Genomic DNA, 18,502 nt, shown 5'->3' on the forward strand with positions numbered 1-18,502 from the left:
GTGGTCATATGACCAGAAAACAAAATAAAATTCTAACTGGATCAGAAAATGTTGAAAGGGAAATTGACGGCTAACTTGAAGTTGGGCTTGTGTGGGATTCTATTTCATGTGTTATCTGTAAACACTCTCTGAGTACCTGTTTGAGATTATTACTGGTGATATGAACTGAGATATCCTGAGACTTCTCTAGGCTCTGCAGACATCGTTCTAGGGTTCCAACGAAGCTCTCACGTAGGTAATCCACTGAGCTGATCAGCTTATTAGCCACCGCCTGGTTCAGCCGGGAGATGATGAGCTCCTGGATCTGTCGCATGCAGCATTTGATCTCTCTGGTGCCCACAGGTTCCCCGTTCTCAGGAACAATGACATCTGCAGAGGCAGAGGAATGAACTGGTTGGCTGTGAGAGAAGGGCAGGCATACTGGCTAACGGTGTCTTCCAAGCCAAGGAGCTTCCATGACAGTGGCTATAAAGCACGTGGTCAAGTGATGAACTCTGACCCTCAGGATGATCAGGGGCCATGTAACCCTTAAGTACTTAAGGGAGCTAAGATTCCTGAGAAGGAGCAATTGTGTCTAGAATAAGCCTATTGAATTTGTTAGCTTTTTGGTCACATTTATAAGGTGGGAAGAACATTTATTGAGTACAGACTCTTTGAAAGCACTCTAGTAAGTATTTTACATACGGTATGTAGTCTAATTTAATCCTCACAATAACTTTGCCAGGTGGGTACTATTGGTTATATTTTATAGATCAGGAAACAGCCTCAATGAGAGGACAAACTAGGCATTGGGAATGTCCAGGCAGGAAGTACTACAGCCAGCATTTGAACCCAAAGCTCATGAATTCCAAAGTCATATTTCACACTGCCTAGCATATTGAGAAAAATCCCAGAGTTAGGAATTCAAGTCTAATCAATTACTAGATAAATATAAAAATGATATAAGTATAAAAATTGGAGCATTGATTATCCCCACCAATGGCTGTTTTGCAAGCCAGAGGACTAAAGAAGTGGAGAAGAGATAAATTATCTGCAAAAACTGCACTCCTAAAAAGGCATTCTTGTGTTTGCTGGTGGAAATTTAATGTCATCTCTTTGAAGGAAATCTGGCAACATCTACAAAAATTCTAAGCTCATCAACTAACAACAACAACAACAAAAAACCCATATACCCTATGACCTAACTACTGTGCTTCTAGAAATTATTTTTCTAGAAACATATCCTTATAATCCCAAAGATATATATGGACAATGATGATCAATGCAGAGCAGTTTGTAATAGTAAAAAAAGAGAAATAAACTAAATGTCCATCAGCAGGGGAGCAGTAAAATAAATTTAGGTATAGATGCATTAGAAGAACACAAACTTGTATGCACATTTTGGAAAGATCTCTAAGACATGAAGTGAAAAAACAAGGGGCAGAAGATATGGAAGAAAACTGGGTGACTGGGGGACAGTATCTTTGACACCTTTGAGTACCATGTATACAGGTATTATCTTTTCAAGCAATAAATATTTTATCAAGTATGTATGTCATGATATTAAGTGTGTATGCATTATCTTTATTTTTTTAAAGTAATAAAAATCTGGCTCCATAGAACATGTGGTAGCTATCTTCTAAATCTATTTATCATTGCCTCAAGAATATCCAGAAAGGACTTAGAACAATGGAAGTAGGCACATAAGCCAACCAGATAAGCAGATCCACAAAAACACAATGTGGTTAACAAAGCCAGACAAGATTTACCTGTTCCCAGTTACTCCCACGTCTATTGAACTAACCATTGTATCCTAGACACCAAACATAATATGCCTGGCACAAAATAAACAATCAAATTTCCAATGCCCAATCTAGCTGCCCTATGTGCTCTATGGTACTAGCACTACCGCTCCCGTTTCTTTAATTATTCAGGAGACTTCCTAGGATTTCCACTACAAGTGAGAATTTCCCAGCAACTCCTCCCCACTGTAGGAAGTCAACAAAGAGGTACTTTTGTTTATCTTTAGAAATACAGGTAAGAAATGAGGCATCCTCTGTACCTATAGTTTAACAGCCATATACGGTCATTCAATACTCATTCATTCTCCAAAGATGTACTATAATAGACTGTGCTATTTGCTGTGGGAGATATAATAACATCCAGATCCTATTCCACTTCACCTTTAGGATTTTAGAAAATAGAACAATAACTATATTATTATAATAACTATAATAATGAAATAGCTAAGACAAGTAAAGACAACTTCATGAAAATGTTACTTGGAAGAAGCTTGAAGGGTAGGTAGCATTCACAGACAATACAAGACATTTCCATTAAAAAGCAGGGCATGAGCAAAGGAAAAGGAAACAGCATACAGAGGACAGCAAGCAGTTGAGAACAACCCAAACAGAAATTACAGGAAGATTCACAGTGGGAAGGAAGACTGGGAAAGCTGGTAAGGGCCAGGCTTTGGGAAACCTCTAATACTTGGCAAAGGAGTCTAAGCGTAGTCTGTAGGAACAGGGAGCCAACAAAGATGAACTGGAGAAACAGAGAAAGATGTCACTGAGATCAGCCAGGTAACAATAGTTCCATTAGACTAAAGAGGAGGAATAAGAAAGCAAAGTGCAATGCGGAAGAAGACACATCAAGTCTTGGCAACCAACTGGATGTGTGGACGAGAGAAAGACACAGTTCAAAACTGTGCAGAGGTTTTGAAACTGGTTACCAGGAAGACAGTGGCATCCAGCACCTAGACTCAGATTAAGAAGTAAAGCATAGGAAACAGAGCATAGGCTCAGGAATCAGACTGTATCGATTTAAATTCTGCCTCTACTACTTAGGAGTTGTGTGACCTTGAGCAAATTGCTTAACCTGTCTAAGCTTCAGTTCCCTCATCAAGAAAATGTCAATAAATAGAATTCACCTAGGGTGGTGGGTTTTGAAAGAAACAACACAGATGTACACACTTGCACACACAGACAAAGCAGATGTCAGGTCCCATGTCAGGAATTCTGATGAATTAGTAGTCTCGAGCATCTATATTTTCAAAAAGCCTCCCAGGTGACTTGGATGTAGAGCCATGTTGAGAACCCAAAGTGTAACTTGCAAACCATGTCCCATTAATGGGTAGCAGACCTGATGTTTATGCAGCGGTTAGTATACAAAGTCAATAGCATCTAAAACCAAAAGATCTGACTAACCACTTTGGTCCAACTTTATTAATAGCCTTCTGTAAGAAAGGGACCACCAGAAAAGCTAAAAAACAAAAAAACAAAAAAACAAAAACTACTCTGTGAAATCCTTCTAGTTGGGTTTTAAGGACAGCCTGAAAAGAAAGTGGACGCCATGACTCACACACAAAAGGACCAATGAAGTGTGGGTATGCCGAAGGAGCCAAGGTGAAAGCATGACTTAGCACCATTCTTCAAGCAACTCTCCTCCAGCTCCGTTAAGGTCAGGGACCCAGACATGAACTGGAAGTTACAGAGCATCTTAGGATGGATTTACCGAAAGGTGGGCTGAGGGTCCTGGGAAAGAATGGCAGTGGCATCTTCCAGGAAGGTCTCTGAGAACAAGAGGCCACTCTGGCTGAATGGCTACAGTGGGCTCCTGCTGATGACAGCGGTGTAGAGAGACCAGCCTGAGTTTCTCCATTTCCAGCTGGAAAGGGCAGAGGCTCCTGTAGTCCTGGCACCCCACCAGGCTCTCGGGGACCTACCTTTAAACTCCATGTTGGCAGCATCATCCAGGAGTTCCTCCTTCATGGTATTAAGCGTCTCAACAATCATGTCCTTCATTTCCTCCTGCTTTCGGTTGGCAATATTCATCAATGATTCATACAACTCATTTTCCATTTTCCGTGTATATTCCAGACGTTTGGGAGTAATCTGCAGGTCCCGCTGCATGTCAAAGGCCTGGTTAATAAAGATGTCGAGGCAGCAGCTGTGCACCAGGTTCAGGGCCTTGGCTGTGTCAATCAGGCGAGCCTGTAGCATATGTTGAGAAAACGTGCTCAAGTGCCTCAGCTTCTCACTTTGTTCCACCAACATGCTCTGAGCTTTAGCGTCCTGGCCAGCGGCCCCCCAGTTACAGTGACCGGCGCTCAGATAGCCCAGGTCAATGAGCTGGCGGTGAAGTGGTGATCGTTCATTCTCCATTCTCCTAGTGGGGGAGTCAATTATTTCTGAGTCCAGCTTCGGGACTTTGAAAAAAAATATGGGAAAAGAGAAATACTTTCGGATTTCCTGAAGCTCTTGCTCATCCCTCTCGGAGAGTTCATCTTTGTGGAGTGCATAGGTTATCACAGGCAAAGAGTCATTCACCAAGTCACCCAGAACTTCCACTGTGGGCCGGAGGCCTTGGCACGGTGCTACCACAATGTCCACATCCTGGAAGGGTAACGGGGTCATATCAGCATTTCAGAATCAGCCAATCCTTGCCTCCCCAAAGTCCCACACCGAGACCAAAGTCCAGCTCTACAATGGGGCAACCGGACTTTGGCATGCCCTGATCACCTGTCTACCTCCTCCCTCCCTCCCTGGGGTAGCCCGTGCAGGCAGGCAGTCATCTGGAGAGAGTGAAAAAACAAGTAGAAAGGATGGCAGACCGTTAGCCATTGCAGATGAAGAGAATGCTACTTAGTCCCTGCCTTCCTCTGTTGCTTAGAAACTCTGATTCTCTCTGATGAAAAAAAATGAGACAAATAAGGGAAGAAAGAACTACTATGGAAATCATCACTGAGAGTGAGTCTGCCTGCATAGAGCATGCCTCCCACTCCTCTCACCCCCACCCCCACATCTCTAACCTGGCTGACTCCTGAGCATCCTTTAAAGCTTGATGTGTATGTCATGTTGTACCCTTACCCTCTTTCCTATTACACAACCTCAAGTACTCTCTACCTCTCCTTTTCTTAGTATTTGACACATTTAGAATTTATTTATTTAAAACACATTTTCCCCATTAGCCAATAAACTCTTTAACGGCAGCGACCATGTCCATCTTATTCATGATTATAACTCCAGTGTCTAGCACACAGTAAGTGCTCAATATTATTGAATGAATCAAGCAATAGCAAACTAACAGCCAGGTTTGCCCAACATTATTACTGTCCTATTCTGAGAGTCTACAGGTATCCCAAAATCCTAGCCACTAAGTCCTGAAAAGGCCTTTATCCTCATGATTTGGAAAGGCAATGTCCTCTGCAGACAGGGGTGGCCAAGTAAGCACACGGGGCCTCCAGGAAAGCTCTTCAGAGGGGATATGACTCCATGATTCCACCAAGAAGTTTGCCCTCTGGCCTTGCCCTCTGGCCTGGCACACAGATGTGAGTGACAGGCAACACAGCGATGGTCATATGGCAGCTGTAGGGCAAACCTCTGTGGAAGCCAGAGTTAAGGATGACGAAACAAAAAGAAATAGGTCGCCTGGAAACCTGATGACCACAGAGCTGCCACAGAAGCCCTGAGCTGCCTACCTCCAGACTTCTTTTATATAAAGGAAAAAAAAACACTAGCCCGTGTCTTATTTAAACAAGCTCCTGCTTTTCTGATTGTCTCTTACATGTGACTCAACCCAAACCTAACGGATATCCCCAAGTTCCAAAAGTGAGTTTGGTTTAGGAACAAACCTTCTACGGGTTCTTTTCCTAGCCACCAGTTTCTGCTTTGTGTTTTACCTCTTTCCTGAGGATCCTGAGGCATTTCGGAGCATATATTTCCATCCACTGCATTGCTGCTCCTCTATGGCTCTGAAACTGTCTACTGTGCCTGGCATTCCAGACCTAAGGGGTGAGCAGGAGACTCACGCCTGTATCACCATTTAAGCTCACCAACTCCTGATGTCTTCAGGGGCTCTACAAGCTCAAAAGCCAACCCTCCACTGAATTCTAGCACATCTTACAGTTATAAGAGAACTCAACCCAAATTTGTCTCCTTAACAACTATCAGATGCTGAAACTGTACTTTATTTGAAACCTAAAAGATCTACAATTTGTTTATTTTCTTTTAGATTAATGCTCGTATTCATTCCTTACCTTATTTGAGCAACATGTATTTCTGATTACATATTTTTAAAAATCAAAACCTAGGCCCTCTTCTTTTTTTATCTCCTTCTCTAGATAAGTAAGAAATGACTAAGAAATGCCAGCTTATTTTTTCTCATGCTGTGTGTGTGCGTGTGTGTGTGTGTGTGTGTGCGTGTGTCTCTCTCACACACACACACACAGAGAGAGAGATGTCCCATTCCCAGCAAAGCACAAAAGTTTCACCTTCCCCAGCAAAGTGCTAGTAAGTTTTACTCTAAGGTGGGTTACATAAGTGTCATTTGGCTCCATTTTGAGCCCCCTAAAGTGAAAAGTGCTTTTAGCATCTCACCATTTGTATTTGAGCAAACACATCATAAATCCATCTGTTTGCCAACCAAGCCTAAGCCAAGAAAAAATCTGCTGATTCATCTGTGCCTCGTATTGCAGGGAATGTTTTCTGATTAGGTTAGTCTGACACTCACACTCAGGTTCAAAACAAGCCCTCCTTGCCCTAGCCAGTTGGGCTCAGTGAATAGAGCATCAGCCAGCGGACTGAAGGGTCCCAGGTTCAATTCCGGACAAGGGCACATACCTAGGTTGCGGGCTCGATCCCCAGAAGGGAGTATGCACGAAACAGACAATCAATGATTCATCATTGATGTTTCTATCTCTCTCTCCCTCTCCCTTCCCCTCTGAAATCAATAAAAATATATTAAAACAAACAAAAACAATCAAACCCTCCCTCCTTCAGCTCCCTGCCTCACTTCATGAGGCATATTAAAAAAGAGGGTAAGAGCTTCTAAGGTTTAGAGTTGAACATACAGCTACCTAAATGCCAACATTATAATTGCATATAATAATTAGAAAAAGACTAGAAAATCCCAAGAAATGAAAAGTTATAATATGGAAGAAAATTATAAGTGAAAATGCTCTAAAAATGTTTATTTTCAAATTTCAAAGCTGTCTTAAATGTACATATTTTAAAGATATAAATCAATCAAACTTATTATAGGAGTATTACTGAAAAAAGCCTAGTCAAAACCAAAGTAAGTGTTCTTTAGAAAAATTTCAGGAACATTTTTGTTTGCTTGTTTATTTGATGGATTTTCTTAAAATTCTAAAATAAATTTCCAGGTTTTCCTCCTAGGGCCACTTTGTGTGCCACAGAACCTCACCAAAGCTCAAGTCCATTTGTAGAAACAATACCCTTTCTAAGACACAGCTGACTTTATTTGCTCAGAGGTGCAAATTCATTTTAAAAATGGACCCAAGTGTTTCTAAGGGCAGGTACTGCCTGATACAATGCCACCTAGAAAGAAAGCTTCCTCTCCTAAATACTTCTTGTACTAAAGGAAAATGGAGAGAAAACAAGTACATGCTCCCTCTTCCCCACTCCTCAGTTAATGAACTCCGGCGGCGATCTCACTGCTGACTCTCCTAACTTCCAGAGGACAGACAAGAGCCTCGGGCTGGGCTCCTGCCAGCAGTACAAATTACACTGGAATGCGGCGTGATTCTGCAATACTGCCGGTGAAGAGATGACTCATGCCTGACAGTTATAAACAAAAGGAAGCTAGCGCTGTCTCCTGGAGACAGGGAGTTAAAAAAAAAAAAAAAAAAAAAGACGAGCCGGAACGGTTCTGGGCCCTGTTATGACCACCTGACTTCTCCGTCCCTGCATCTAGAACAGTGGCTGGCCTTCATAAGAATCCAATAAATAAATGTGAAATGGATATAAATAAATGATGCCTTTCCTACTTGTTGAAAATCACTTTCAATAACCCAGAGTAAAATGTTCTATCTTCCAATCCACATCCTGTAGATTTATCTGCAACTGCTGTTTGCCTCTCCTCCAAGGATGGAGCAGTGAGCATTTTGCTCCTAACTCAACCAAGGAATAAGAATCTCAGGAAAGCATGAGAATATCCCGTAATTCCATTTTAAGTCACGGTAAATTCCTAAACAAGTTTCTTTTGTGGAAAGCATTTGGTACAAATCTATGAATCTACAGAAGCTGAAGTGACCATCAATTTTCTTGGCAAGATGAAGAGACTGTAAGAGAGAGGAGGTTGCTACCCTGCAGACACCAGAATTCACCTCCGGAGTTTTGTTTTTGCTATAAATAGCACAACCTTAAATGCCAAGAAGAAATCAGCCACCAAGAAGCCTGCCGCTTCCTGAGAATGCTGGCCCTCCCTGCGGAGTCCCTCATCTGTTCAGGGCACATACCAGCACTCAGTTGTGCGAACTGGTGGTTCAGATAGAAGACAGGTAAGCTAAAGCTATCTTTGCTTTTTCTATAGTCCTGAAGGCTCAGGCTTACATCACACACAAGTACACAAAAATATAACTGTCCTGCCCTCGTTCACAATGGACACAGCCCCAACCTCCTCCTGCCTCCATTTCCTCCCTATTTTTACTATCAATTCTTCATGCCAGGCTCACAGGGCGGTCCAAGGTTTTTCCTGTTTATTTTTACACAGGGTTGATTCTTCTTCATTTTCATATAGCTCCCTGAACTCACTATCACTCTTAAATGTTATTTATATATTAAGGAAAATAACTATTCCTGTTATATTGTAGAAAATACCGTGACTCTTATTGGTACAAACCCTCTCAAAGGGGAGCTGCAACCGCAGCTTCCGGGCTGTAACATGCCTGCCCAGTAAGCACCTGGGACTAGTCTGAAGCCAGCCCAGAGCCTTATCTGCAGGCAGCATGGAATGGGTACAGTCCATCTCCTACCTGGTAAAGTATCAGTGTAGTTAACTCAGATGCCAAAGTCACAATCCCAACCAAAGCCCTAAACTAGCCAGAGAAAGCAGCATGCTAACAGTGCACATATATTTACAATCCCAAACACCCCGAAGCAGGTCCTCTTCAGCTCAACTGATAAGCACGAAGCCCTAAGGTTCCAACTTCTCTGTACTGCATACTTGTATGAATCAGGTAAACAGACAAGTTTACAAGAATGTGCTGAACAGACACTGTGCATTCTACCACATATACATATAAAGCAGGAATCTGAAGCTTTACTATCTTACCACTTACTAGACTTGGGGCAGAGGTCAGGTGGGGGTGGGGGGGAGAGATAGAGATAGAGGAGGAGGAGGAGGGAGAGGGAGAGGGGGAGGAAGAAGGGGTAGGGAGAGGAGGGAAGTATGGGGGAGGGGGAGAAACAGTACCATGGAGAAGAAAGGAAGACTTTACCTTTTAACTTTATGACTTTAACTGTTGTATTATTTACCTTGTTATAACATTTCTCTTATTTCATTTTATTACAAAAGAACTTCATAGTGAATTATGAAGACCTTTGTCTCTAATTAGAGCAGGATAATGACTGTAAGTACGTGGGGACCAGGAGGACCTAGGTTTGACAAAAGGAAGGCGTTCCAATGTGGATGGTTCTCAGGGAAGGGATGGGTGACAGAGAGGCAGGAATCTTCTCAAGGACACAGATTCATTCGTACAAAGGGAGGAGGGACTGGCTTACTATGTGCCAGACCCTGTGCTGGGTGCTTTACAAACTACAAACACTCTCTTTTAAGCCTCACACTAGTCCTAAAGGATATGAATAACTACTCCATCTTACAAATGAGGGGACAGTCAGTTAAGTAACGAAGCCAGGATGTAAACCCAGGTCCATTCAACTATCAAGACCAAGGTTAAATAGTAACTGAAGGTCCACTGTATGTCAGGAGCTATCTGCTAGGAAAGTTCTGAAAGGACAAAGATTGGACAAGATGATTTCAGGGTTCCTAACAACCCTGTGTCTGTGTTAAGAAGTATATGTTTGCTGCAAAATGCAGGCACAGCTATGAAACAACTCTGCAAGGATTGGGTGAGAAATCACCAAAGAAAATAAGTTTCATAGTCCCAACAACAGTTCATGTTGACAGTACTTTCAACCTCTGAGTCTCTGAAGTAGGAAAGACCCTCTACGCTAGGGGTGTCGAACTCAATCAGAGAAGGGGCCAAAATCTAAAATCCAGCCTAAATCGCGGGCTGAATGGTTTACTGAACAGTCATAAACTGTCATTGTGATGGAAACGCAGCGGAGTGCAGTGATGACAGCGCGGTTTGGGCCACATTGCAAGGCCTGGCGGGACGGATTTGGCCCGAGGGCCTTGTGTTTGACACATGTGCTCTACGCCATCATCCTCTACTCAAAGGGCAATAGCAGCAGATCTGAGACAGTGAAAACAGAGAGGGAAGTCATTTGATGCAGGAAAGAGACAGGATCCTAGAAAAGGGACAAGACAAAAGAGGAAGGTTACGATTATGATCTCAGCCAGATTTTTTCCCCAAGAGCTAATCTTGGAAGGCTAAAAATTAATCACTGGCGGTGAATTGAGAGTATACATCCTCAACTTCAAGCTGTTCCTAAGAGATACCAAGGCTTCTCTTGTGAGCATAGAGATTTTTTAAAAACTTGCATTTAAACTACATATACTGTTAATAGGTAAGTTAACCTATACGTATTCCCAGGTTTCTTGGCAAAAAAAACCAAACACATGTATGTTAGGGGAAAGGCAAGAGAGATGTTAAATTCAAAGAATACAGGACTATTGTTAGAAGGAAATTATAAGTAATGATTTGCTGGAACCTCCCATATCCTTTATTAACATATACCTCAGTTCCCCTTTCTTATTCTCCCACAAAAATCATGGTTTATTTTAATATCTCTAGAATATCATGATTTTTCTCTCACAGCTGTTATCCCAACTTCATCATCTAACTAAAAGTAAGCAACAGACAAATTTAGTTCTAGAAGGTGCCATTTCAAATGCAATAACTAGACAAAAATTGAGAGAAGCTAACTTTCTAGCAACAAATAATTTTCTGTAAATTTTGAAATTAAAATTGTGCATCAACGTTTATTATTTTAAGTAAGATCCTTTATAATGAATTTTGTTTGTGAAAGTGTTTAACTGCTGGGAAATTAAAAATATAAATGTCTGTATAAAATTTTGAAAAGAGCATTTCCATTGAAATCTATTGATTGAGTGTTAGAGAAAACTTTACTGTGCCAACTGGTTCGAGTTAAAAATAAAAATAAAAATAAGTTTATTTGCAAGTTATTATACCTTTTGTGGAAACATCAACCTACTACAGTTCCCTGAAATATATCCGATCAGACATCACTATGAGCCAAAAACCATGGCAGCGTGTGGCAGCCTGGCTGCCAGGTGACATTTGTCCAAAAGGCCAGAAAGCATCTGGTGGGGACAAACAGGCTACTGATAAGCACAGCACAGCTGAGAGCTCCGGACCAGCCGCGGAACAGAAAACACCGCTGCTGGAATGCAGGATCTGTGTAAGCTCAGTACGTGTAATCTCCTCTGCTTCTTTTCATTCCTTTCTTACAGTTGTTCACAGGAAAAAAATACATAGACACCCCCAGCATCAGACTGAGACAACTCTGAGGCAGACCCTGTGCTCCACTGGACTTATAAGAGGAAGAAAAGAGAGAAAGAGGTGGGTAGATGGATGGATGCAAAGAGAGGGCTGAGGGTGCCGAAGGGGAAGTATGTCCACAAAGACAGAACTATATGGTGAGTGGCGAAATGTGTTGCCAATTGGAAAGTGACTGCTTTAAATTTAACACTAAACAAGGTTTTGGAAACTAATGGCTTGACAGTGCCTCTCCTACTGAATTATGAACCAAGAATCTCCGGGGACCAGAACTAAAAAGCTGGGAACACACAGCACTAGGGTTCATGTGAGTTGGCCTATTTCTAGAAAACTGAAAATGACTAATTTACGAAGACTTTAAAGCAGCAGATTAGAAGAATGGCCATTGTATAAGAGGGCAGGGGAAATTCTGCTTTGACAATCTGACAGTTGCAAATGAATATCCATTTCCCCTAATTCAATCTTGGTTTCCTTTAGCTAAATGTTTCCTTTCTTCGCCACCCCTTTTACACGCCAAATGGAAGGGCTATTAGAGCTAACTCACTGGTCCTAAATAAAAAGGGAGCTGAACAGAAAGATCTTTCTCACTGGCATGAAGAATCTTCAAGGTGGCTGTGAAATGCTCCCAGCAGTGAGCGGAGCATGGCTGATGCGCTTCACGGAGACGGGAGCCTGACTGCAGAGACAGGGCAGGGCCTGTGCTCCACAAAGGCTGCCCCTGTGAGGCTCAGCATCAAAGGGCTCAAACTTGGAACCGTTGGGGTCCGTTGCTATTTCTACATCAAAACCATTAGTGAATAAAGCAGATCCGGAGAAACACTGGCTAAGGAAGCCTCAGAAACCACATGAAACAGAAACACAGGCTTGTGAATTCCTCAAAAAGAATATTCCTCAAGAAAGAATATATATTTCAACTGTGTGGACAAAAAGCTGGTCTGGTATCGCAACTCCCCATCCAGGTGGCCTCTGCAGTGGTCATCTCAGTCTGAGAGCTTAGCAAGAGCAGAGCAAGCACCGCTCTCAGCGGCAAGCGAAGCGCTCAGACAGGCTCTTGGGGGAAGGCTCTCACTTCCCCTATTTGCATCGCCTCGATTCATGGAACAAAAGTAAATGAGCGTTAAAATGAAAACCAGTGAAAGGAAAAGTATTTAAAAATTGAAACCAATAAAATGATGAGGTACAAAGAAATAAAGCAATTCGCCCCTTCTGCAATGGCTTTGCACACATTCCAGGACTGGTTTTAAAAGGCAATGATAGGAAAAATCACTACCCAAGCTAGAGCAGTCAGTCATTTCACCCATTTTAAGCTGTGTTTTTTAAGCTGCCGATCACAAAGCATGCGGTCATAGCATCAATTTAGTGGTTGCTACCATCATTTTTCAAAATAAAGTCAAATAGAATAGGAAGAAAAATATCAGTGTGTTTTGCAAGAAGTAAAAGTTTTGGTTCCTGAAACTTTATTTCAAAGTATATGTGTATGTATGTACTGGGTCCTGTTATAAAATGTTATTTCTTACAGGGAATTAAAATCTAAAAAATTAGAAAAACCACTGAGCTGCTGACAACTGGAAGGAACCAGACCAGGGTAGTATACAATAGACAGACTGTGTATGGATCAAATATTTATGCCTGTGAAGAAGCTCATGGGTCAACTGAGGAGCCTCAGTCAATATACAACTCTTACTCAGAGTTATCTAAGAATTCTCACAGCTCCCTGAGCTGAGAAATGCAAGCTCAAGAAAACAGAAAAGTCACACTGAAACTAACCTGAGAGAAAATGCTGCCCTATATCATAGTCCCCTCTAGCTTTTATCAAGATAAAATAAATCTGGACTCTGGAAGGAAATGAGTTTCTATTTCCAGAATGTCACAGACATGGCTACAACCAAAGGACTCATTCACTGACTGGGAGATCAAGCCTTTTAGAACATGAGTAGGTGAATAGGTTATAAGAAGAAAGAAACCGCCCTAGCCAATTTGGCTCAGTGTTTAGAGCTTTGGCCTGCAGACTGAAGGGTTCCAGGTTGGATTCCAGTCAAGGAAATATGCCCAGGTTGCAAACTCCACCCCCTGTGTTGGGTGTGCAGGAGGCACCTAATCAATAATTCTCATCATTGATGTTTCTATTGTTATCTCCCTTCATCTCTGAAAGAAATAAAAATATATTAGAAAAAAGAAACCACTCTCCTAGTCCCGCCAAACTAGCCCATCCTTCCTAGCACAACTAACCAAGGTAATGGATCTCTATGCTGAGAGTGCCTGCATTCTTGTATTCCTACCCACTCCTGAACCTTGGCATAGTCACATGTGTTGCCAATCCCCATTCAGTCTACTCCAATAGCCCAATGCCAGCTATACAGCAGGAAAGGAAGCCTAGCACAAGAAACAAGTCCTCCCTAAGTGGAGGCAGCAACACCAGACAAACAATATGATCTCTTAGGATATGCCTTAACACCTTGTGCTCTCCTTGCGAGTTTACTTGAAAAGAGAAGCAAATGATAATCTCCAGATCTCATAACATTGAGCCAGACCTGTCTTCACATTCCCAAAATTCCTTAGAAAGTAGGAAACATGCCTAGACAGTGTTGCTCAGTGGTTGAGCATTTACCCATGAACCAAGAAGTCACTGGTTCGATTCCCAGTCAGAGACAAGCCTGGGTTTCAGACTCGATCCCCAGTTGGGAGTGTGCAGGAAGCAGCTGATAATCCAAGAACACCTTCCTGCTAAGAAAGAAAAAAGGATTTCTGCCCTTGAACATAATCATTCTGTAAAAGCATAGCAAGGTGCAAATATCACATTCCTTCTATTTTATTTTATTTAAATATATTTTTATTGAGTTCAGAAAGGAAGGAAGAGGGAACAATAGAAACATCAATCACCGATTGGCTGATGAAAGAGAATCACTGATCGGCTGCCTTCTGCACACCCCACACTGGGGATTAAGCCTACAACCCAAGCATGTGCCCTTGACTAGAATCAAACCTCGACCCTTCAGTCTGCAGGCTGACGCTCTATCCACTGAGCCAAACCAGCCAGGGCACATTCCTTCTATTTTAAAAAGGGAGACAGGAGGCAAGGAGACAAGCCAATTGCTCAGGGCCTTGCAGCACGGCCACAGAGGCAGGGATGGGCACTGCTACAACCTTGTCTGTTTTCAACTTCCTAGACTATGTTCCTTTAACTCCATCAGCTGATGCTCAGAGCTGAGAGTGGATACTGCCTTTGAGAAAGTTCAAACACAAGAAAAGCTGGTATATGTGTATACAATTGTGTAAGTATGAGATCAGTACCTGTAAGAGAGCATGTTGCATCGTCACCTCCAGTTCGGCTAACACATGGGCAGCATCCTCACTGTCCTCCTGGACCTCCAGGTCCTCCTCAGGGATGGTCTCCCAGGCGCCCTGGTGAGCAACCGGAGTGTGGCTGACCCGGGTCTGAGTCCCATAGGTGAAGCGGAGGCGCCGCAGCTTACAGCTCTCCTCACTGGCCAGCTTGGTGGTGGGAAGCACCTGCACCCCCAAGAGCAGGTTCAATAGCTGGCACTTGGCATTACAGTCCTGGCCGAGGATCAGGATGCAGGGGAGGCAGTCCACCATCTGCTGGAGGTACTTCTCTTCCTTCGGTGGAAAGGAAATGCAGCTCAGTTGGCCTAGTTGGGGAAGGGGAGGGTGAGAAGGAGAGAGGAGGACAGAGAGAAGAGTGAGGAGGGGTGGAGAGAGATTCATACAGAAACCCCAGGAGGATGCCAGGGGTCCTAGAGATTCATACAGAGACCCCAGGAGGATGCCAGGCGTCCTAGAGAAAACATTTCTAGGAAGCTCTTGGTGGAAGGAGATATCAGGAAAACATCCCAGTCAGAAAAGGCTCCTCAAACATCAAACAGACTTCCCCTCCCTGGCTCCTCCCCAAAGCAGCTGTTTTATCCAGAAAGGTAGCGGTTTCCATCCAGGGGAGGGGCAGCCTAAGGAGTTTACAGGGACTCCGTCACAATCACAAGATCATTACATTGACAAAGCCACTGACTGGGATGTGAGTCCAAGGAGAAACCACACCTGAATGTTAAAATGAAAACCTTCCTTAGGACAGAAGATTTAATACTCGAACATATTCGACCTTTTCAAGTGTTGCTACCATGTGAAGTTTTAGCTTGTTATTTTCCTCTCTGATGACATATTTTATAACTAAATGTATGGGAATCACACACGTTGAAATAAAAAGTTATTCAAATTTACATAAGCTCTAGGATCTTTTTGAGCTCATCTCTCCGAGAGCTGGAGACAGCGCCCCAGTTGCCAAGTCAGCTGTTTTCTTAAAGCATCACGTACTCAATTAAGGTCAATATCTCCTAATCAAATCACATTCCCACTTATGGAAAAGGAGAGAACTGCCAGTTAGGATCCAGGCAACTCTACAAGATGTGATTTCTTTCAAAAACGTTCTTTCAAGGCAGCCACGCTTCCACAAACAAGTCCAATGGTATTCAACACAGAACAAGAGACTCCCTAAAGCATGAAGACCCCTGTTTGAGGAGAGGAACCTGAAATTAGCTGCCTGAAGCTCAGATTCTGAACTCCTTCGTTCTCCCCCTTGTCCAGCGCCAGTGCCTGCCTATCTCTATGGTTCAGGCAGCCCGTGAGTTTGTTCGGAAGGGCACAGACACATGGCTCTTGGGCTGTAAGAAGGCTGATCTTACATGCATCTTAACTGAAATTTGGGGGGGGCACCAACACACAGCATCCCCTGAGACACTTAACCACGAGCTGTATACCTTCCATACGCTGTTTATTTTGTTCCTATGCATGAAGCAAGAGAGCCCAGACTCACTACAGAGGTTGGTCTACTTTAGACTGTACCTTCCTGCCACAAACTTACCATTTCACATCCTTAAACCTCCTTCTCTTCTACAAATGGCATCTCCAAAAGGTTTACAGGGGTCCACTCTCACCCAGACCCCCGTGTGCATTTTGGGGAGCCCCTCCTTTCAGGGCCGTGGGCAGGCACACCACCTGGCCTGCACATGCACGTCAACAGCGCCAGACACTGAAGCAAGGAGCCTATGCTCCCCAGGGAAGAGATGTGTCCTTTGGAAAAGCTAAGAGCGTTAGTGAGTGCCTACTTCTGTGTAAGGTGCTTACTGAGCGCAAAACACCAGACCACTGGTCTGACTTTGACTACCATCAAAAGCAATGGGACACAGCCAATTTCTTGTATGACCACTTAGCACGCAGCAATGGACTTTTCCTGAGTGCCTGCCTATCTTGTTCACAGCTAAACACTTGTCACAGTCTACTCTAGTTATCTTGTTTATAATTAGCGAAACACCCCAACAGGACAATGAAAACATAGTAAGTACTTTATGTTACACCTTTGTTCACTCCATGCAAGAACCCATTTACTGTGCAGAATGGTTTATAGAAAACTGTAAATATTCTGCTAAAGACTCAGGAAAGTCCAGGACCAGGATGAACCACTTAGGAGCGACTAACATTACTAAAAACCTCCTTCATCTCAACATGGACAACGGAACAGGATCTCCCCAAACACCTTGCAGAATTCACTTAACTACCGAACTCTCTGCCTGAGCAGTGAAATGTCCAACTAGATTCACTCTCATCTACGCTTCCTTCCTTTCCTCTCTTCTCAGTCGTCCTCATATCCTCAGATAGAAGTAAATTCATTCTGACAAATTTCAGAACTCCTAAAACAAAAGTTGGTACATAAAAAAAACAATCTGAATGAGATTTATTATTGCTGCAGCTAGGAGAGTGGGTAATCCTATATAATAAAAGGATAACATGCAAATTGAATGGCGGAATGACCAGTCACTATGACACGCACTGACCACCAGGAGGCAGGAGCTCAATGCAGGAGCTGTCCCCTAGTGGTCAAGTACACTCCCACAGGGGGAGCACAGCTCGGCTGGAAGCCAGGCTCTTGGCTGGCGAGCACAGCAGCAGTGGCGAGAGAGGCTCCCTCTGTGGCAGTGCTAAGGACCTCTGGGGGAGCAGGCCAAAGCCAGCAGTCAGAATCCCTGAGGGGTCCCAGACTGTGAGAGGGCACAGGCTGGGCTGAGGGACTCCCTCCAGACCCCCCTAAAAGTGCACGAATGTTGTGTACTGGACCTCTAGTAGATAATGAAAATCAACTAAGCATTTTCAGCACCAAAGGGAGAGATCTCAACATCTCTGAGACACTGTCAACTATAGGAGAGCCAGTAAAACATGCTCTGCATGAGCCAAAAACCACAGCAGACACACTCCATTGTTCATCTGACCCAAATCACCACACACACACACACACACACACACACACACACACCTCTATAGTGACAAAAACAGTCACTACAAATAGACCCTCTAGTGTCAAACAGCCATAGACCAGTGCAATGGGCCAGGGGCCGACACTGAAACCAGTTTTAATTTTTGTTCCCATGGACACTAAAAAAAGCTCTTTCATGGATATCACCATTGGTTTTTCAATACCTCATTATCTAAGCCCTATGCTTCTCCTACAAATCTTTACCTTTCTTTAAAATATTTTTTATTGCTTTCAGAGAGAAAGGGAGGAGAGAGAAACATCGATGATGAATCATTGGTGGGCTGCCTCCTGCACGCCCCCCCCCCCCACTGGGGATCGAGACCACAACCTGGACATGTGCCTTTGACCAGAATTGAACCCGAGACCCTTCAGTCCACAGGCCGATGCTCTATCCACTGAGCTAGGGCAATCTTTCACTTTTTTATTGATCTCCAATGTGTCTACAAGATTTGAATAAGGATGTGGAGAGAAATGAAGGTGAAACTAGACTGTTTCACTCCTTGATTCTCTCAGCAAACGGTTCCTGGTTTAGGGAGGAGGAGTGCAGCATCCAATTGGAAACAGCACTAGAGAAGGGAGAGATCCTGGTCCCCGCTTCACTGCTGATTAGCTCTGTGACCTTGGCAATTCACTTGCCTTTTCTCAGCCTTGGATTTCTCATCTCTGAACTAAGGGATTAGATCATCTTTAACATCCTTTCCAGTTCTAAAACTCCAGGATTCCCTCAGGTTTTAACTGTTGAAGGAAAAGTAATTGAGGGG

At 43.3% G+C, this 18,502-nt stretch overlaps 1 protein-coding gene across 4 annotated transcripts in view; it reads right to left on the reverse strand.

The window, feature by feature from the left end:
- Positions 1 to 18,502, reverse strand: part of DSTYK (dual serine/threonine and tyrosine protein kinase) — a 49,582-nt gene that overhangs the window by 13,935 nt on the left and 17,145 nt on the right. For all 4 annotated transcript variants that reach the window (XM_045583045.1, XM_036442241.2, XM_045583046.1 and 1 more), the window contains 3 exons: positions 14,714 to 15,072; positions 3,704 to 4,373; positions 137 to 369 (listed from right to left, as the gene is read on the reverse strand). In XM_045583045.1, coding sequence (XP_045439001.1) covers positions 137 to 369; positions 3,704 to 4,373; positions 14,714 to 15,072 — 1,262 coding nt within the window. The remainder of the gene's footprint in view (positions 1 to 136; positions 370 to 3,703; positions 4,374 to 14,713; positions 15,073 to 18,502) is intronic.

The sequence above is a fragment of the Pipistrellus kuhlii genome, unplaced genomic scaffold (assembly GCF_014108245.1).
Source record: "Pipistrellus kuhlii isolate mPipKuh1 unplaced genomic scaffold, mPipKuh1.p scaffold_m20_p_18, whole genome shotgun sequence".
NCBI lineage: Eukaryota > Metazoa > Chordata > Mammalia > Chiroptera > Vespertilionidae > Pipistrellus > Pipistrellus kuhlii.